Here is a 22,998-nt window from a genome sequence, read left to right on the forward strand (position 1 = left end):
AAACTTTTGTCAGTGATTGAAAAACAGACCGGAATTTACAGAAGATGCTATGACGTCACGTTCTCCGAAAACTTCGTGAACATTCGGAAACAGTGTGTGAACAATGGCGAGATGCGAATCAGAGAGTGATTTCAACGGCAATGAAATTGAGTGTTTTCATTCCGATATTGCCGAGGACGAGTCGGAGAATGATGGGAATTTATACAATGGAGTTTCTGGCCCTGAGCCATATAAATTTGAGCCACTTGCAAGTGCCAGAAAACGGCCTATTTCGTGTACAAGTGGCAGGACTGACAGAAAGTACAACCACAAAGCAGTTCACACTGACAGACTCCACCAGACAGATTGGTTTGTAGATTTTCATTTTCTTGTTCGATGCATAAAATAATGTAAAGTTTGATTCGTCTGTGACTTGATATAATAATTTTTAACCCTCTAGTCACTCAAGAGTCAGAAATAGAATGAATCAATAATGGACCCAAATATATTATACACCGTAGCCTTGGCGTTGAAGTCTTTCTGACAGCTGAGCTTGACCCCAGCGAAAGTGAACAGTTCGAACAAACCCCAACTTTCAAGAAACTGTTGTGGCATATAAATACCAAAACATGTTCAGCCTCATTGGGAAATATTCTACCAAATTTAGAAAAAAAGTGGAAAATTGATCATTTTTTTACAATTGAAATGAAATAGCCCAATTTGCTGATGCTGTTAAAAAAAGTAATTTAATCAACAATAAGCTGATTTGTTGAGAAATTTTTCCATGCTTGTGTTTTTCAAAAAGTTTATTTATATGTTTTTTCCATGTACTCTTTCAGAATACATTTCAAGGTTTTTCTCACTTAAACTCAACAATTGATTCTGTGACAGAGCAGTATCTCGAGAACTTGTCAACCAACAACTCATATTCACAGAGTGGTGATCAGATGTGTTTATGACTTCGTAATACTCGGCTGTGAAATGGTCACCACAAATGACAAGTCTATCCAAAGGGTCCTCTTTACCCGTTTTCTTTGGGGGAAAATTCGCCCGTTTTGTTCGTACAAATCTTATCCACTGCCGGCGAATGTTTGATTCCTTCGGGAATCAGTGGGAGCGATTACCCGTTTCCAGCCATTTTCGCAAAACATGACAACACACATACGAGGCATGATTTACAAATATCCAAATAACTTTGTTCTACAATAATTCAAAGTAAAAAAGGATAATATAAACAGTTGCAAGCTCAAAAAAGCAAAAGAACGGCCCGCTGAACTGGGCACTTCTTCAATGAGCGAGTGAGCGTCCGCTTTGTTTTGGAGAACGTGACGTCACCATCCATATATGGCACGCGGCTGTTTTTTTTCAACAGCCTCGAGAAATAACTTCGGAGATAAATTTCATCAATTTTCCCAATAGTTAGGCAACCACAATAGTTTGCATCGAACTATTTAATGCACATATTATAATCATATTGATAAATTTTCAAAACATGTTTGGTGACACGTAACCTACTCTTTAACATTAAAATGAGCATATATTTGTGCAAAACATACCAGGGTAGATGATGATTGGGTGAAGGGGGTGTGGGGGTGGGGGATAATGGGACTTTGTGACCACCCTGTGCAGTTCATTTCTCGATGTGCAAGGTTGATTTTGCGATATTTTGGTTTCGTGTCTTGGTTATGGTTACAGTTGCAATTCCACAGGGTTTCCACACAAATTTCACGGGATTGTGAGTTGGACAAGCAACCGTAACGGGCCATTTTATAATCTCTGTATTATGCCGAAGCCGTTGCAGCTATGTGGAAGGGAATATTGAATGATCTCCGACCCCATTCCTTTGTGGGTGTAGGAAAGTGTTTCAGGCTGCCACAAAAAATATACCAGCCAACAGGTACCCCTGCTAGTCATAAACAGGACAATTGACTTGGCAGCCAAATGTGCAGAATCATCAAGATGAAATAATGAGGAGACTTGGAGTTGAGAAATAAGTCAATATTGAGAGTGGTCATAAGGACAATCAAGAAAGTGATTAAGATGATGACAAGCTGAGAAATCATAAAAAGTTGAAAAGGCCTCAATTTCAACTCCAAGAGGTTAAGTTTAAGATGAATGTGAAAGCCAAATGAAGATATGTGTATAAAGATCACCAAACACAGTGATTTCTCATGATGGGAAAATTTGGTGCAGACTCAGTGGAGGTGCTCAGGTGGGAAAATCTTTGAAGACAATTGTCACTGTTTTTATCATGGTAGCCACAACAGCTGAATTTGGAAGTGAGTGATATTCAACTCGAGGAGCTCAAAATCAAGGTTTGAGAGCTTAAGGTTGTTGACATAAGAATGTTCATTTGTCTGAGCATACATAAGCACAGACACCAGCACTGAAGCAAAAGGAGTGGTGGATTTGGAAACCAGAACAATGGAGATAATTAGAATCCTTAGCTTGGCCATTTGATTATATCTGTAAGGATAGGAATATGGGGATATTCAAGGGAGAAGGGATGTTGTTGAATATGTGGGAGTAATGGTGAGCTGTGGAATCTTTACTGAATCTCTGAGATGGGGGAATGTTTAATATAATGTTGCAGGGATGTAACGGCTCATGTGCAGTGGAGAGAAATAAAATAGAACTACACATCCTGAAGCTCATCTGGATTAAGAGCAACAGTCACTCAAACCCTCCGCAGATCCCTGAAACCCCGATTCTTTTTAATGCTGTGAACAAACTTTGGTACATCATGGGCAATAAAGGTTGTGGTCAGGTTTCATCAAAATCCTATGTAGTTTCAAAGAAGAGAGCAAATACCTATTTGGGATTTGGGGGTGGTGTCAAACCCCCCTAAGACCCCCCCTCCGATGAAGGTTGTGGTCAAGTGTCATAAAAATTGTGTGTGAAGTTTCAGAGAAGAGAGCAATTACCTATTTTGGGGGGTTAACTCCCCTGACTGACTGACCTCCAGACACTGATCGATTGCTTAAGCTCACCAGATTAAAGTCCAGGTGAGGTAAAAACGATGTTCCTCGGGAACCTCGCATTTCTAAATGATGTCGGATTGGGAGTATTTTAGGTGGTGAGTGTTCGCATATTGCGTACATCCTTTTACCATCCTTGGGCCTTGTTTTGATTTTTTTGTAACTCACTGTATTGCTGTCTGATGTTCCTGATGCCCAATCTGGACTTCTGTAGTTTATGACAGTGTGAAGTAATTGCTTGCATGTTGTAGTGAGTGGTTCTTTATGGTGTCTGAAGTGGTGTGTGTGTGTGTGTGTGTGTGTGTGTGTGTGTGTGTGTGTGTGTGTGTGTGTGTGTGTGTGTGTGTGTGTGTGCACGCATTTGTGTGAAGGGGTGGTGGAATGGGAGCTTTGATTGAAGCCATTTCAAATATTTGTGTTTGTTGGAGAGGATGGTGGTAGTTGTGGTGGTGGTAGTGTAATGGGGGCCAAAACCATGTTTGGAGATGTCTTGGGGGATGTGCGGGTTGATGTCATTGAAAATTAATCTTTCCAACATCTTCGATGGTGTACAACGGAGGAACATCTTCGGTCTGTATGAGGTTGCGTTATGAACTGTCACCAAGAGGTTTATGCCTGGGAGTTTATTTACTGACCAACCCTTCATATTGTTATATCACTTCCTGCATTTTATCCCTTTTAATTTTACTTTCCTTTCATAATGTCAATCTTTTTTAATGCCTTGTGAAACATGGTGCAGTTTTTTTCAATATTAACTTTATTTTCATCTTTATCACTCCCCTCCCCACAATACATCCCATTCAACAGTCCTCACTCGAAAACAAGATTGAGCTCCATCTACTCTTCCATGACTTCAGCTTCAATTCCACAATGCAAGAAGACTTTGAGGAAGAACAAAGAGATGAACACCTTTGAAGTGAAGGATGAGACATGATATGTAAACTGGCTTGCACCACATGGAGAAGGGAGGATGAAAATATCTGGGTTTCTCAGGTGTGAGCAATATGGCCAATGGGTTAGAAGGGTAAGAAAAATTAAATAAAGAAAAAGGGAAGTGTGATCGAAAGATGGATGGTGAAGTTGAGGGTCAGGTACAGTAGAATGCTCACACCTTTTTAATATTACATGGACAAGGGACTAGTTCATGAGGAAATGTAGAGATTTGACCCTTACCTGAGACTCTGCAGCCCAACATCGATGTAGAAAAAAATATAATTTAGGGTGACGAAAGATAAAATGTTAAAATTGTAAAAGAACCCTGAAGAAAGATTTTCCGGTAAATTTTATCATTAAGAATTTCACTAAAGGCAGTCGATGACGATGCAATCACCTTTTGTGCTTTTTGGGGTTGAAGGTTTAAAAATGATAAATTTTATTCACTTTGAACTGAAAACTCAAGAAGGTAGTTATTTCATGGAAAGGGAAATTAAACAATTTTCTTTAAAGCAACTGAACAAAATGATGTTTTTCATTAAGAAAAGATGCAGATTTAAGTTTATGAAAATATTAATGTCTGATTGGATAGTTTGTTCATCTCTTAATAAACATACATTGTTATCATACTTTAATCATAGACTGATGTTTCAGACTTCACCCATGTGTATTTACACATACAAACTGCATTGTGTGCATCGAAAACATGCTCATCACAAGTGACAGCGACAAAAAACACCTGGAAACCTCGAGTTTAAAACAAAATAGTGAAATTATTCTGAAAAGAGACAAATTTCATTTCTTTCTTGTTGAGATTGAACACCTCGATTTTTTTCCATTCATGGATCCAGAATCTCTCGACAAAACATGTTGGGTTCGACGACACATGCCAAGAGGTGGATGCTATTGAGCCTGTGAGCCTCAGATTCATCACCTGTCACAAGTAACACCTGAGTGAAGAAATTTTTCAATCAATCTGAAGATTGTATTCAAATATACAGAATTTATTTTCTCAGAATGCCTGGTGTTGGCTTAATGGTTAGGGTGGTGGGCTTGGGATCCTAGAATCCTGAGTTCAAATCCCATTCATCCGTTGAAGTAATACCAGGTGGGGTTAACTCTGCCGATCATCTTTCTGAGGTCGGCAAAATGAGTGCCAGGCCGCTGGTGTCGGAGTGGCAACCCGTCCAGGATTGTATCCAATAGCCAAGGAGATTGCTTCGGCAGCACCAACACTCTGCACAGAGTATGGTCCCAATGTATGGATGGATGGATTATATCAGAAGGCTGTTTTCACACATCTAGATGTTCAAAAATAGATTAATCCAAATGAATGAATGTACCCCATGATGGGATGCTTTTGTGGGAATGAATGGTGGAATGCCAAAAATGTGAATAAACTTTGAACAATTAGCTCAAAATGTAATCGATTTGAAAATGAAATGTTAACAATTATGTTGAAATGAAACATTATCAACTCACGAAACTGAAGATATCAACACAATTATCTGAGAAGAATGAAATTAAAATACAATCCAATTGATTTAACAAATGAACATATTGTCGTGGATCCAGGGTTCAAGGCTTGCCACAAGGGGAAACACTTGGGTCCCTCCCGAACGCCTGGTCTTGAAGCCGCCACACAGATAATTCCGTGCACCAGTAGCTTGCTAAGCAGCCACAAACGCCGATTGGCATGGCCAATCCGGGCAGGGTTACATGACTTTACGTGATACCTTACCTATGGACGGCCAGTTAATTGGGGTCAGTGCCCTCAGCGCACACTCACATTATTGCCGAGCATTACAGTGAGCGTGCACTGGCTAACAAAGCAAACTATTGGGGTAGAACGTCCCGTCTAATCTTACTTGAGCAATGCATCGGACAAATAAAGGAAAAGACAACCGAGACAGATTGGAAATAGCAACAAACAATTATTTAATACAAATGCACAAGCAAATAAAGCATTTAAAAGGAAGTATGTATGTACAAGCAAGAAAGCAAAATGGCACATAAGAGTAGATTTAACTATAATACATATTATTCTCCAATCTTACTGGAACAAAAGACTTGGCCATCATTCAGTAAAGAGCAAAGAATAAAACAAGGACTTGAAAATAAAATAAAAGTAATGAATGGAGAAAAGGAAAGCAGTCTTTCCTTCTCTCCCTCACCAAATAAATATATGGAATGTGGAGGGAAATGGATGGGGAAGATGGGCAGTGGCGATGTGAAGTGATGAGGTCACGCAGCCGAGGCCCTGAGGTTCCCAGACCAAGTAAGCGAGTCCTCTCTGGCATCCTAGATATGCGACTCACCCTCCTCTACCTCAGATCCTTCCTCCTTCGACCCCCATCAATGAGGTGCCGCTGTTCAGCCTCCTTGTCCTTCGTGGCTGACAGTATCGAGAGGGCAGGATGACGCTCGTAGAAGGAGTGTTCTTTTTCCACAGAAGCTCGATATGAACTGCTCGTGAAACGTTCCTTTATTTTCCCTCACATATTTTTTTTCCTTCCCTCACGAGCCTTCTTCGTCTGTCAGTTTTCTGCTCAGGTGAGTTTGTCCCATTTGCTTCTTTCTGCTTCCCTCAGCCTTCTGCATCTGCCTTCTGCCCTCTATTCTGCTTTCTACCTTTTGCTTCTTCCCTTTCTGCTTTTTGAGCCGTCTGCTCAGGAGCGCTCTTCATCCCTGCTCGCGCGAGCTCGTCACAAGTCCTTCTTCTTCACATCAGCTTTCTTTCCATCCTCACACAAGCCTTCTCCCCCTCCCATTGGTCTGCAGCCAATGGGGACAGATGCATGACATCACTTGTGGAAATTGCCAAACAATTCTGAGGGACGTTTCATCGAAGGCCCCACCCCACCCTTCACACACGCAAAGCTACAACAAGAGCTGCCAGCCCCCTCCTTCATGCGGAAAACACCCAGTCACACTATTTTGCACTGTACCATGCCCACGAGAAGCACTATACCTCAGAGGCCATGCCGAGCACCAAGCGCCACAAATATGCATGCAAAATGCGACATGAACATGTATTTAAGAGAGCATCTGATGGGTTACCAAGCAATGCATGGATGGAGGGAACAAGGAAAGGGACCCCACATGACTGAGGGATGACCAAACGGCCTTGGGATTGAAGGTAATACCAATGGGGTGAAGGAGGGATTGTTGAAAGGATTTTTGATGGAGGGGAGATTATTGGTGGACCATTGAAACATGCTGATGGGGTGTTGGTGGGATGATTGAAAGTGACAGAGGGATTGAACAGAACAATGGTGTGAAGAAAGAAAGATTGAAAGTAAGAGAGATTGAACAGAATGATGGTGTGAAGGAAGAAGGATTGAAAGTAAGAGGGATTGAACAGAATGATGGTGTGAAGGAATAAAGATTGAAAGTAACAGGAGGGGAGGGGAGAAATGGCATGGGACAAACACAGCCTAGCCAATGCGTACCCCCCAAATAGCCCTTTGACAAGGAACAAAGGACTTTCCAAACAAAGACTAATGAAATAACTGATCCGTGGGTCATCTCCATGTCCATGTATGCTCTCACCCTGGGATAGGTTTTCCAAAACAATAACAATATAAACCACCTTCAAAGCATTTCCACTCTCTTTGTACTACATCTCATGGTGGTTGTCAAAAAAAAAGCATGCTTTCAGCAGCATACACCCCAGCTCCTCTGTACCACAAGGTCCAAATTAACCAATTGGTGTCAAGATAATGGAAACATAACTTCTAGAAGAAAAAAACAAGTAAAAACACACACATAAAATGTCATAGCCCCTGTTGTTTTAGAAATCTTGTTGTACGGAGTTAAAGAGCTTGCCCATATTTCGGGACAACAAAAATGGCCGCCAGTCGGCCATCTTTGATCAGATTGCAAAATAAATTGAGGCACAATGTATACCATCATGAACTGTGATTGAACCAAGTTTGTACAAAACTGGACCATACATGTCTGAGAAATGGTTGGGGACACATTTAAATAACAAAATGGCCATCGTTTGGCCATCTTGGATCTGATCTCAAAACAATATGCCATGCTTATGTAAACCATCATTCTTTATCAGTGTGCCAAGTTTGAATAACATCGGTAAATGCATATCTGAGAAATGGCTGAGAACGTGTTCAACATCAGGTTTTTTTTACTGGCTGCCAGTTGGCCATGTTATAATTGATCGAGAAAAAAGGAATGACACCCATATGCAAGCCACCGTTCCTTATCGGTGTGCCAAGTTTGATGAAGCTCGGCAAATGCATGTCTGAGAAATGGTTGAGGAAGCGTTCGATACTGGGATTTTGCAACTAAAATAGCCGCCAGTCTACCAGTCAGCCATCTTTGATCAGATAACAAAATAAAGTGAGGTGCACATGTATGCCATCATGCACTGGGCCTGTGCCAAGTTTGAACAACATCGGGAAATGCACATCCAAGAAATGGTTGAGGACGTGTTCAACAATGGGGTTTTTAAAACTAAAATCGCTGCCAGTCTGCAATATTGGATCTGATCTCAGGAGAAAAAGGCATGCATATGTAAGTCCTCATTCATTATCTGTGCACCAAGTTTAAACAACATCAGTAAATGCATGTCTAAGAAATGGTTGAGGACGTGTTCAACATTCGAGTTTTTACAACTAAAATGGCTCCAGTCGGCCATTTTGCATGTGATCTCGAAAGAAAATGACTGGAAAAGTAAGTGACATGAGAAAATGACATGCAAAATGACATGTAAGTCATCATTCTTTATTTGTGTGGCAAGTTTGAACAGGATCGTTAAATGCATGGGTAGATGTCAAATGTTGCTTCTAGGACGCCCATTCAAATGAATTAGAAAAAAGGGAAAAACAATCTAACCCAAGCCCCAAAAGCTCAAAATGGGAGACTTACTTCCTCCCCCACCCATACAAGCAAATGAAAAAATTGAGACTTACTCATTAAAGCTCTTCTTCCCTCAAACATAATCACAGTCCTTTCATATTTTCATTATACTCACAGAGTGCACGAACAAATATTTCTCCATGTTCTCCTTGAGGGAATAACATAATTTTCTTATAACATTCATTTCCATCGAGTAAATTCACAAAGAATAACTTGGAACTTGGTTCTTCATTGAAGAATCTTTGTTGAGCAGAGATGAAATGATTAACTTCTCCTAAAGCTCTTGTCTGACCACCTCCTGAGCCACATATCATTTTGAGATTGGAGTAAATTGTTTTTCCATTGTTGAATTGATAACCATCAAAGTTTTCAGTCCATTCAGGGAAATTTTTTTTCTTTACATCCTCCAACTTATTTGTCATTAAATTTATCCACTTATTTGTTTTATCTACTTTTACCCCGGTTATTTCTTCAATAAGACTTATTTGATATTTCTCACATTCATTATGTTTCCCATTTAAATACCAAGGTTGATTACATCTCCACTCTTTGGTTTGGTTGTTGCTTGGTTCTATCATTTATGTATTAATTCTGTATTTAATTCTGTATGTAACGGGCGGTAGCCCGTTAAAATCCCCAACCACATATCTTAACACTTAAATATCTTAACACTTATACTTTTAACCATAAGGGAGACTATTGATTCCATTTCTCCAAAATATATATTTTATCATCAAAAGCCCCGAATGTTTTTTTTATTTACCTCTTCTGTATGTAAGTAATTGATGTTTATAACTTCCTATTGCATTCATTTTTTCTCTACTCTTCCTTGTTAAAGTTTACACAGTTGTAATCATGTTTAAAATTTATTGTTTTCTTGATTATATTTTTCTTTATTCCCTTCAACTTCTTCTTACACCCTTCAATATTATTATCAATATACTTATAAGCATAAGACTTTGATCTCAATCCTATAAATTCACTCATGAATCATGAAGATCATGAAGAATCACTCATGAAGACCTTCCCACTCAATTCATCTTTAAACTTTCCAATAACCTTTTTATTCTGTGATGAAAACAACACATCACCTGACTTATAATTACTTGTATCATCTATATCAATATTATCAATCATATCCTCATATACATCACTTGTCTTAATTTCTAATATAAACCATCTGTATCCATTTTTAACAAATTAGTTTAACATTTTAAAAAATATTATCGTAATAGTCATACATTACCGACTTTGACAAGTCAAGAATTTATGTTCCTATATACATAGGTTTATCCATTTCAATACTCTCTTTTTTCAAATGAATAGCACAAAAAGGTTTTCTGAAAAAACCTCCGCCCGCTTAAAACTTGGTCTATTAATTAACTTTGAAGCCTGTTTCCAAGATTAAGCCTGGTGTTGGCGTAGTGGTTAGGGTCGCGGGTTGGGATCCAAAAGGTCCGAAGTTCAAGCCCCGTTGGCCGCTTGAATTAATACACACCAGGAGGTTGACTCAGCTTGTCATCCTTCCGAGGTTGGAGAAGTGAGTACCAGTGTACTGGGCCCGGTGTATGCCCCGGTTAAAATAGGTATACCATATCCCTGTGTCGTAAGAGGCGACCAGGGTTGCGTCAGGAAGGGCATCCAGTGTAAAACCTGTGCCAAATCATTATGCGGATCATATGGATGATCCGCTGTGGCAACCCCTAATGGGAGCAGCCGAAAGAAGAAGAATAAGAAGAAGCCTGTTTCCTAGATGTTGCAAGTCTTATGTATTGCCTGTTTCTAACATTTCCATCGTCTTTCCAAATACAGCATTATTCATTAATTTATAAAAGTCCTTCTCAAAATCTGTTTTTGCTTCTGTTCTCCTTTTTGTATTAAAATCAATATACTTCTTTAACCAATGACTTTGTTTAAATTTCAAAATCCAATGAATTTTCCAAACTCTCAACCCAGCAGATAAATATTGTCTCAAGTTCCTTTGATGCAAAACATAACTTTCTTTATCATTTAATGTCGTCAGTAGTATTTCTGTAGATGTAGCTTTTATATTAAATGGCTGTTGGTAATCACTTAACCATTCTTTTCTTGGCCTTTCTTTATCAGGGGCATAGGGTTGATCTTTATGTATTATGAAGTTATTCTGGATATTTTAAATCAACCTCAAAATAATATCCAACTTCAGCTTCATCCAGATATTTTTGAGAGGAGATAACAATGTCTTGTAGAACTTTTTCATCATGTTCTTTAACCCATTTACGTTTTCCATAAGGTAAAGATTGAGACAAAGCCCACCCACACAAATTGTTAGCATCATAATACATCAGGTAAGAGTTGTCTTCATATTATATGTTATTTCCGAGTTTGTGGTTTCGTGTCACGCTATCCTTGACTTTGTTCTGCGCTCGAGTAACGTGATATTCGGCTTACATTATCTCAAAGACCATATGAGGTGCATGGTACAAAAAAAGAAAATATAATGGTTCTGAAACAGTGAAATCGTATTCCACTTACTGATTTAAAGTAAAATTACTACTGATACTCTGCATCAGTTCCTTTCTCAAACACACCCACCCCAACATGTCGCAGAGAGCGTGGGTTATGCTAGTCCTTATTATAATCAGGAAGATATTTGTGATTTGATTTAGCATATCTCTTGGAACATATTCCTCTTTTAGCCTTCTATATCATAAAAAGCAGATCTATATCACTGATTAATTCCAAATCCTGTTTTGTCATTTTTAACATGGCACTCCAAGCCAAACCCGGGGCTGTGTAATAGTGACCGGGGTCTAATCCAAAATAATTTTTATGATGACAGACTGTTCTAAAAGTCTCATACACATCAGTCAATAATAAGACATCAGTTTAGAGAAACAAAATCGTGAGATTCTCCAAGATTCTTTGTATTAAACTTTTCCCAAACCTTTTTAGCTTTTGAATAATCTCTATCGGAAATATGAGTTTTTTTCAACTTGCGATAGAAACCTTCCCTTGATGGAAGTTGTGTTTCTTTAAACCTCTCAAATGAATCCATATAGTCATCCGGATTTCTTCCCATTTGTGATGAGAGATCAATCTCTTCTTCATTTGAGAAATGTGATTTAAGATTCGGAAATTTTTAATATTTTATGCTAAGTTCGATAATGGACTTGTCATAAACTTGAATGTGTCAAGAAATCTGATATGGGTTTTGAGGGATGTATGAATTGGTTTTGTGAATGAGATGTATTTTTGATCTGTGTTAGGAATGGCAGAAATATCTCCACATGTCTTTGAAAGTTCATTTAGAAAGAGATGTGTGTCATTGTGAGCGTTGTTGTGAAGAAAGACAGTAATAAAGTTTGGGGGCTTGTAATTAAGATTACAACGGGAATGAGCTGGACCTCTATATTTTCCAGTAAGAAGACAATGATCCCGAGATTTAACTTCTCCCTCAATTTTCTCCTCACAAATAAGACAGATACTGTTCTTCCGAAATTCGCTTTTTCTCTCCCTTTGTTAATGACATTGGTTTATTGGTTTTAACCATTATTTGTCTTCGTCTTATAGTCTTTTTCCAATCGTCTTACAAACAACTCTGAGGCATCTTCTCCTCTATAAAGTTCTAACTTGTTGTATTTATCACCAACAGATAAGTTGATATAATAACAGAAACCACAAGGAGTATGTTTTTGATGTTGATTTGTGTATGATTTATTTGGATTTGGAGAAACATTATCTATCTTTTCAAGGATACTTTCAAAATAAGCATATATCACAAATGGATGTTTATTAGATTTGTTGTAATCTTTCAATGATATTTTCTTTTCTACTTTTGGTATATTAATTATGGTTGATTTATGATTAATTTCGTATTTTGAATGTTGAGTTAATCATTCTTTCGTATGAAAGAAGTTGAGACATCTCTTGCAGGGATATGTTTTATTTGTTCTCTTGAATACTTGTGAGGTGATTCATCTTGATAAATTTTTGATATAAGCAGAATGTGAATTTTTCCCTGAACTTTAACAAACAAGGTCAATGTGTGTTTCATCATTTTTATAATTACTTGAAATTTTTAATATTTGAACTTTGTCTGCATCCATTAATCTATATACATTAACAGATAGATTATTCATTTTCTCAAATTTAGGAGTATCTCTCAATGACATTGGAAACTTTAAATCTTTAACATTTAGCGTATTCTCGTATTTCTTATAATGTTCAACCCTTTCAGGTTTCCATTGTGGAGGATGAAAGTGAGCAAGAGCAGACCATAGAAAACATTCATTATTTATCTTTGTTTTGACTATTAACAACTGCTTCCTCAAGTTTTATCTCTTTTCCTCAATCAATATATGAAGAAGCTTCAATAGGATCTGTTTTTAAGATGTGTATATCCAAAAAGATTATTTTTGTAATCGCAAATCCACTACCCACTGCAGTGATATAAACATCTTGTTCTTGTCTGGAGTTCATCGTAAACATCATATCTTACAAAATCTTGAAATGATGTGATAAACTGAGGGTTTGTCCTCATAAAGGGAGTACTTTCATCACCTTCTCTTATGATATTCAATTTTACTCCAATATAAAACTTTAAAGTTTTCATTTTACTTAATGATTTTTAATTACAGTTTCAATACTTTAACCATATCAACAGCTTCAACAATTGAAGATGGTCCATGGTCTTCAAAGCGAAACAATCTTATTTTTATCTGTCCTTTAAATGCCCCATCAGTGTTTTCAATAGAGAATCTAGTAGTCACTTTACTTTTTTCATTCTTTTTGTGTTTGCTTGATTGAATGTGTCCACTACAAAAAAAATTTAAGAATATCAATATTACATCGATCACAATGTTTGTTTCTTGTTCAAATGGAGATATTTGTCTGAAAAGATTGAATGTGTGTTTGTTGGTTTGAAGATGTTTTTTTATAACATTTATATATATATATATATTTATATATTTATATGTATATATATATATATATATGTATATATATATATATATATATATATATATATATATATATATATATATATATATATATATATATATATATATATATATATATGTATATATATATATATATATATATATATATATATATATATATATATATATATATATATATATATATATATATATATATATATATATATATATATATATATATATATATATATATATATATATATATATATATATATATATATATATATATATATATATATATATATATATATATATATATATATATATATATATATATATATATATATATATATATATATGTATATATATATATATATATATATATATATATGTATATATATATGTATATATATATATATGTGTATATATATATATATATGTGTGTATATATATATATATATGTGTATATATATATATATATATATATATATATATATATATATATATATATATATATATATATATATATATATATATTTAACTTCAACTAAAATTTTCTTGATAAAAATTATGTTTCATTTATCGGTGAATCTGTGCTTAAAACCATTTTATTCACTAACTTTTTTCACTTCATAAATACAATGTATCAAGACACAAAAGACAAGTTTCAATCAATCTCTACATTTGTGAAAGATACTGAGAAATATGTCAAGGATGTAAAATCGAATAAAGATAAATATAACAAGTATTGGTTAAAACAATGATGGTGAATAATATGAGTTCTTCAATTTCCTTCAGTGGGAGGGCTTTTATTATATCTGGAAGAACATCAATTAAAGTAGCTCGAACAAAAGTTTCTCCTCTCCTTCTGGCAATATATTCAAAACCAGAAAAAGCAATAAAACAAGAAAAAGTATCAAAAAAGAAAAACCTCATGGATGAAGCTTTGGAAAGAAAAGATAAGGCCATCTGCAATATGCAAGGAGAAATTTGCATTTTTTTTCGAGAACCCTAAAGATGTAAATCTTCATGAAATAAAGGATGTTAATATACCAGGTGAAATGACATTTTTTTCAGTGGTAGTTACGGACCATTTTAAAGTTACCTTTAATATTAAAAATGTACTCGTTGAATCTGTTTATGAAAAAAAGTATGTAGATAAAGATGGTAATATTATTTCTACGAATTAAATATGTGTCATTATTCCACTGAAGATTTTGAATTTATGAGAGTGATGAAAGTGTCTCTGTTGGAACAGTTTTGATACCGAGAGTTTGTGTTCAAACGATAGTTATGAAAGTAGTTTTATGGATGATTGTGAAAGCACCAATGAAAGTAGCGAAGATGAGTCCGAATATGAATTTTGTTTGAAGTAAAGTTTTGCTTTAAAATGTGAATGGTATACTAGATCTTGAGCCTCTTGAATTCCCGGAATGCTCAATATGATAATTTGAGAATTGTCCTGCATGTGATAAAGTGGCATTAAACACAGAGTCAGAAGTCCATAAACAAAGTGTATTCTGTGATTATCTTCTAATTAATGAAAATAAAAAAATATCAAAAAGAACATGACTGTTTCAAAATTACATCAAAAATGAATTACTTTCAAGATTAACAAGAGAAATGAATGTGAAGTACTTGGATGATAATACACCTTTCCTTACAATGGAAGAAACTTAACGTATGAGAGAAATGTTCAAAGGATTGTTGTTTTATATTATTCACGATTGTCATTTTCAGGTAATAGCAACACAACATATTGTACAAATAAAACCTGAACTTTGGATAAAATATAGAGTTTCTAAAAAAGCCAATAAAATATTCAATAACCTGTTTTCCAAATATATAAATGAATGATTTTTTACCAATTTGGGAAAATAAGATAAAATTTAACAACCATAAAAATCTTCCAAATTCATCAAGATGTCTCATAGTTGGTTCAAGTGGATGTGGAAAAACCTGCCTGCTTTTAAAGATGCTCCTTACTCCCAACTTTTTAGATGATGATAATTTAATAATTTTCACAAAGTCAAGTTTTCAACCTGAGTATCAACTAATCTCACAAGGTTTTAATGCAGGTCTTCAAAAAGAAGATATAATCGGTTCAGTTAAACTTCAAAACGAACAAAATTATTACAACATTGAAGATATAATACAACTATTTTGTGATACACAGAAATGTAAAAAGAAATTAAAACCTATAATTTGGATTCTTAGTGATAATACGGACGAGCATAACCCACGCTCTGCATGACATGTTTGGGTGGGTGTGTTTGAGAAAGGAACTGATGCAGAGTATCAGTCGTAATTTACTTTAATGCAGTAAGTGGAATATGATTTCACTGTTTCAGAACCATTTTATTTACTTTTTTTGTACCATGCACCTCATATGGTCTTTGAGATAATGTAAGCCGAATAACACATTACTCGAGCGCAGAACAAAGTCGAAGATAACGCTATACGAAACCACAAACTCGGAAATAATATATAAGATGATCTACGTTCACCCCAAGATTTGAATATATCAAAAAAGAACCTCGTTATCCTTGATGATTGTGTTAATGAGAGAAACCAAACGGTAATGGATAGCTATGACACAAGAGGGAGACATTCTTCTTGTAATTGTATTTATCTTAGTCAATCATACTTTCAACTCCCTCGTCGCTCAACAAGAAACAATGCAAATACTTTTATTTTATTCAAGTTAAATTCAATCGATATGAACAATTTTTGGAGAGAATTGTTTGACATTATGAAGTAAAAAGTAATTTGGGGATTATGTGAAGCACACGACTGAAAAATATAAACATATTGTTGTGAAACAAGATGAGATATTAAGGGATATATTTTTATTTTATAAACAATTACATATATAAATGGCAACTATTATTACTCAACTTTTGGGTAAATCTGCTTCTGGAAAAAACTTTCATAAATCAAGGTTCTTGAATAGCAAAAATGAAACTTTTGGAAGTTTTTTTTCTTTAAACACCATGTGATTTGGATTGTATCGACAACAACCAGAGCAATGCGACCAGTAGAAGTATAAGGTGAAGATTATTGCTATATTTCAGTTGAGGAACATATGTGATTGAGGAATGAAGGTCAAATTTTGTCAGCGCCACCGCCTCCAAACCATACAACATAGCTGGTCTCACTACCATCTTATATACTTTCCCCTTCACTCTTGCAGCTACCCTTCTGTCACAAATCACTCCTGCAACTCTTCTCCACCCACTCCATCCTGCCTGCACTCTCTTTTTCACTTCTCTACCACACTCACCGTTACTTTGGACAGTTGATCCCAAGTATTTAAACCCATCCACCTTCCCCACCTCAACTCCCTGCAACCGCACCATACCACCACCCTCCCTCTCATTTACGCACATGTACTCCATCTTACTCCGACTGACTATCATTCCCCTTCTCTCCAGTGCGTACCTCCACCTCTCGAGGCTCGCCTCAGTCTGCTCCCCACTCTCCCTACAGATCATGATGTCATCCGTGAACATCATAGTCCATGGAAACTCCAGTCTGATCTCGTCCGTCAACCTGTCCATCACCATTGCAAACAGGAAAGGGCTCAGAGTCGATCCTTGGTGCAATCCCACTTTAACCTTAAACCAGTCCGTCGTTCCTACCGCACACCTCACTGCTGTCACACTGTCCTCATTCATATCCTGCACGATCCTCACATACTTCTCTACCACTCCCGACTTCCTCATACAGTGCCACAACTCCTCTCTTGGCACCCTATCATAAGCTTTCTCTAAATCCACAAACACACAATGTAACTCCTTCTGGCCTTCCCTATACTTCTCCAACAACATTCTCAAAGCAAACATCGCATCAGTGGTGCTCTTTCCTGGCATAAACCCATATTGCTGCTCACAAATCGTCACCTCTCCTCTCAACCCAGCTTCCACTACTCTTTCCCACAACTTCATGGTTTGGCTTAACAACTTTATCCCTCTGTAATTTCCACAGCTCTGCACATCACCCTTATTTTTGAAAATCGGAACCAGTACACTTAATCTCCACTCCTCCGGCAATCTCTCACTTTCCAAGACTTTATTAAACAATCTGGTTAACAACCCCACTGCCATCTCTCCTAAGCACTTCCACGCCTCCACTGGTATACCTTCTGGGCCAACCGCCTTTCCACTTTTCATCTTCTTCATAGCAGTCCTCACTTCATCCTTGCTGATCCACCCCACTTCCTGATTCACTATCTCCACCTCTTCCAACACTCTCTCTCTCTCTCTCTGTCTCTCTCTCTCTCTCTCTCTCTCTCTCTCTCTCTCTCTCTCTCTCTCTCTCTCTCTCTCTCTCTCTCTCTCTCTCTCATTTTCTTCATTCATCAGCTCCTCAAAGTACTCCATCCACCTTCTCAACACACTCTCCTCGCTCGTCAGCACATTCCCATTTGCGTCCTTTATCACCCGAACCTGCAGCACATCCTTCCCAGCTCGGTCCCTCAGTCTTGCCAATCAGTACAGATCCTTTTCCCCTTCTTTTGTATCCAACTTCTCATACAGCTCGTCATATGCCTTTTCCTTAGCCTTCGCCACCTCTCTTTTTGCCTTTCACCGCCACTCCTTGTACTCCTGCCTACTTTCTTTATCTCTCTGACTATCCCACTTCTTTTTTGCCAACCCCTTCTTCCATATACATTCCTGTACTTCCTTGTTCCACCACCAAGTCTCCTTATCTTCCTTCCTCTGTCCAGATGTCACACCAAGTACCTTCCTACCTATCTCCCTCACAACTTCTGCTGTAGTTGCCCAATCATCCCACCCCTCTTTACCACCATCCAACACCTGTCTCAACTCCTCCCTAAATTCCATGCAACAGTCTTCGTCCTTCAGCTTCCACCATCTGGTCCTAGGTTCAGCCCTCACTCTCTTCCTCAACCTCACCTCCAAAATCATCCAACAGACCACCAATAGATGCTGTCGAGCACTCTCCCCTGAAACCACCTTGCAGTCTCTAATCTCTTTCAGGTTGCATCTCCTGCTGAAGATGTAATCCACCTGTGTGCACTTTCCTCCACTCTTGTATGTCACCCTGTGTTCCTCCTTCTTCTTGGAACATAATCAAGAAGAAACAGCATTCGGAGATTGCAGACCCGCACGAGGACTTCTTTTGTGTGGTGTTTGTGTACTTGTGTGTTACGTAATTAATAACAGACACAAATCAAGGTACATTCAAAGTACACCGCCCCCATGCCAAAGAAATAAATCACAAATCCTCCAGCGCAACATTGCCGGGGCACCTTCGGTGCCTTGGCTACAACAAAAATACCCTTTATAGCCAAATCACTTATTTTTTATATATTTTTTGTATACCTTGTCGAGGCTCGTGTGAGAACGAACACACAACGCACAGCAAGAGGGGCATGAGACAAGAGGGGTGGGAGTGGGAAGGACAAAACAGTGGGGAACAGAGATATTAGAAGATCTGTGGGAGGGAGAGGGATGGGGCGGGGAACATGGGGAATACAAGATGGACATTACAGGAACTTTCAGGAAGGAAAGCAGGGAATTTGAAGGAGGTGGGCTTAGGGTGGATTAAAGGGGGTAGAAAAGATCGAGGATTTGGATGGGGGATGATAAGAGGAGGTGGTGAACAGATATTTTGAGGCCTGTAGGGAAGAATAGGATTGAATAGAGTGAGGGAGTTTATTCCAAAGGTGAGAAAAAAGAGGAATGGAAGAGTGAAGGTGAGCAGTGATTAGTGATTTTTGTAGTTTTACCAGAATGGGGTTGTTGGCGGACGTTGAGCGCCCTGCGGAAATGTGGTGGAGACAAATCACAGAGAGAGCGGGGGGGGGGGGGCAGGACGAGTGGAGATGGTAGAAGACAGAAAGACCACCGAACTGTCTGTGGTGAGCGAGTGAGAGGCAGAAAGACAGCCTCATCACGGGAGATGCCAATGATCCGAAATGCTTTGGTTTCAACAGCGTGAAGCCGAGAAAGGTGGGAGGCAGGAGAACCAGCCCATAGGGGAGAGCAGTACTCCATCAGGCTGCAGACACAAGCTGTGTAAGTGGTCAGGAGCTCAACTGGGACGAGGAAAGAATTTGCATGATGGAGGATATCCAGTCGGCGACTGGCTGTTTGGAAGCCAGGTTTGAAATGTGGCTTTCCCAGGAAAGATCATGGCCGATCGGGAGACCCAGAAACTACAAAGAAAGGACTTCTTCCAGAGAATTGTTGAGAAAGTGGTTGGGGTGGGGGGGGGTCTAATCGGTCCTTTCGGAGAGACATAGTGAGATTTGGCCAGATTGAAAGACATGTTCCACGTGTTGGACCAGTTTGTGATTTTATCCAGATCTGCAGTGAGCGAAGAAGCTGCTGCATGCCGGTCTGTGGGATGACAGATGGTACGGCAGATGGTGGAGTCATCATCAAAGAGAGAAAGAGGATTTTTCAGAAAGTCGGAGAGACGCTTGATGAAAACCAGAAAAAGAACAGGGCCCAGAATGCTACCTTGAGGAACTCCAGCCTGGACAGGAAGACGGGTTGAAAGAACTCCATTTAGGGCCACACGTTGACTGCGACAGGAGAGGAAGTCTGCGAGCAATGAGTGGAGATGGCCTTGGATACCATAGGAAGAGAGTTTGGTGAGCAAGTCAGGGTGCCAGACCATGTCAAAAGCAAGCAATATGTGTTGGGATATGGCTGTGATTTCATTTGCGGCATTGAGGACCTTCATCCATTGTTGGGAGAGCAGAGGCAGCAAATCCAGGGTAGAGTGACTTGGTCTGAAACCAAATTGATGATCGAAAATCAGGCCATTCCAGAAGAGGAAGGATTTAATGTCTGAAGTGATGATGGATTCCATAACCTTGCTGATGATTGGGAGAGGGCTGATTGGTCTTCAGTTGCAGGGATCTGTTTTTAGACCTTTTTATGCAGGGCAGTGATGTTTGCTGATTTCCAAGCAGATGGAAGATGACTGAGCAAACGAGAGGGTGTATGGAACAGAGAGAGGGTGAGCAAGAGCAGAGGAGCAGGTTTTTAGGACATGTGGGCTGATGCCGTCTGGACCGGTTGCAGAATCTGAGTCGAGGTTTGACAGCAAGCTCTCCACCGTTTCGGGAGAAAGTACACAGAATTCAGGGACAATTGGGTGCGACTGTGTAAGGTGGGTAGAGAAAGCGATGGGTTTTGGACACAAGATTTAGCTGCAAACACTGAGTTTAGACATTCAGCCTTTTCACTTTATGTGTCAGCAGTGTGGGCATTTGAGGTAAGGGAGGGGATGGAGGGGGAACATACACCAGAAACAGATTTGATTAGATGCCACCAGGATTTGAAGGAGGGAGAGAGGTTTGAAAGTTCAGACTTGAGCTTGGAAAGATGTTGTTTTCTCGCTCTCCTGAGGGTAGATATACACTTGTGCCGAGCTTTACAGAAGGAACTGAGATTACCCTCAGTTGGGAGGAATGGACGTTGTTTCAGGACAACTGCCTCGCCACAAGCTTCAGTGAACCATTGGCGAGAGGAAGGATTGGACAACTGAAGAGGAGAGGGGATAAATCTGTGCACAAGGGAGAGCAAGTTTCTTTGAAAGAATTCCCAGGATGAGTTGATGTTGGAGAAGGTAGCGATAGGAGACCTGTATTTAAGTTTGATGGCTGCTTGGAGACCCTGCCAGTTGGCTGGACTGAAATTCCAGACTCGACGGCAGTTAGGTGGTTCTTTGATAATAAGCATAGAGATGTCCACTTTGACAAGGATGTGGTCAGAAGATCCGATTGGAGCAGAGAAAGACCAGCAGATATTTTCAGGGAAATTTGTCAAAATTAGATCAACAATAGATGGAGTACCATTGGTTGAGATCCGTGTCGGGAAATTGACCGATTGAGTCAGTCCCAATAAGTCGCAAAAAGCTTTTGCTGAAGTGCCATGACAGGTGAGAGAGTTACCCACACCCAGCTAACTGGCATGATGACAATTGAAGTCACCACACATGAGGAAGAGAGGGTTTGGATGTTAAGATAGAAGTTGGTCCATATTTTTGGATCGTGAGGTGGAAATGGAGTCATCACTATTTGGTGAATGGTACAGTACACATTTCAACATGAGGTGGGAGTGGAGGGGAAGTCATAGCCAGAGGTATTCTTGGGGGTGTGTAGGAGTGAGGACAGTGAATGAAGAGTGAGGAATAGAGTCTTTGATCAAGAGAGCAACTTCTCCACCAGGACGAGGCTCAGGTCTGTCATACCGGAGGAAGTAATAACCGGGGAGAGATACTTGGGAGTCAGAAACGTCTTGAGGGAGGAAAGTTTCTGTCAGGCAGATTATGTCTGGTTTGTCAGTGGCAACCTGTATGGAAAGATCTGCAAGGTTTGAGCGAAGTGCCCGGATATTTGAGGTCCACACTGTTAATGAAGAGGGAGGGGAGGAGGCTTTGGGTGCAGGGGGTGGGCGAGGAGGGGGAGGGTAGGAGAAGCGAGGAGCGGGGAGGTAAGGATGGTTGTTGAAAGAGTGTGGGGGATTGCAGAATAGCTTGGGGAGAGGCCAGAGGAGGAGGAGAAAAGGCTCTGTGGTGCTGGAGGAGGAGGAGGCAAGAAAGGGGGCAGACGGCAGTTGAGGATTTGAGGAGGTGGAGTGAAGAGATGGAGGTGAGAGGGCAGTGGAAGGAGGTGGCTTTGTGGATGAGAGGATGGGGGGCAGCTTTGAGAAGGATGGGTGAGAAGGGTGAGTGGGTAGAGTTGGGGGAGAAAGGGCAGGGGTGAGTTTTTGGGACAGGTGAGAGGGAGGCTTGGAGGGAGAAGAGTGAGATGGTTGCTTTGAGAGGGAGGGGTGAGAGGGGTGAGTTGGCACTGAAGTTGGAAAATAAGAATGGTTGATGGAAAGCGAGCATTCATAGCAAACTGGGTTTTTTTTTTAAAGTTTTAGGTCAGAGATGTGACTGAACACGTTTCTTGATGGATGCAGTAAACGCGAATTAAGAGAATGGAGAGAAGAAACGCTGTAACAGTTGGATTTTTTTAGGCAAGGTATAAAGGAGAGGTCGAATTGAGAGCAGTCTGTTAAAATTGTAGAAGAGTGGTGTATTATGATATTGTGAAGAGTACCACACGTGTGAAAGAGGAGCATTTTCAGAGATCGTTTTCATTATTTTTATTATTATTGTTTGAGAGAGTTTACATCAGATTAGGTCATGGAGGTGTTGTGGTAAAAATCGTGAGGTGAATGGTGAAATTGGATCGGGAAACGTACTGGGTGGAAACAGATCACGTGGTTATGGGAGGTGTATCGTCAAAAGTGAAATTATTTATTTTAAGTCACGATTGC

The 22,998-nt window shown here is 38.9% G+C and overlaps 1 protein-coding gene across 1 annotated transcript in view; it reads left to right on the forward strand.

Moving 5' to 3' along the window:
* The window catches only part of LOC147030880 (complement factor H-like), a 374,343-nt gene extending 369,818 nt beyond the window's left edge, over window positions 1-4,525 (forward strand). The window contains exon 31 of the mRNA XM_085875422.1: window positions 3,765-4,525. Coding sequence (XP_085731548.1) covers window positions 3,765-3,872 — 108 coding nt within the window. The 3' untranslated portion in view covers window positions 3,873-4,525. The remainder of the gene's footprint in view (window positions 1-3,764) is intronic.
* The last annotated feature ends 18,473 nt before the right edge of the window (window positions 4,526-22,998 follow it).

Source organism: Eptatretus burgeri, chromosome 3 (assembly GCF_056783735.1).
Source record: "Eptatretus burgeri isolate ZD-2024b chromosome 3, Ebu_testis_v1, whole genome shotgun sequence".
NCBI classification, from domain to species: Eukaryota; Metazoa; Chordata; class Myxini; order Myxiniformes; family Myxinidae; genus Eptatretus; species Eptatretus burgeri.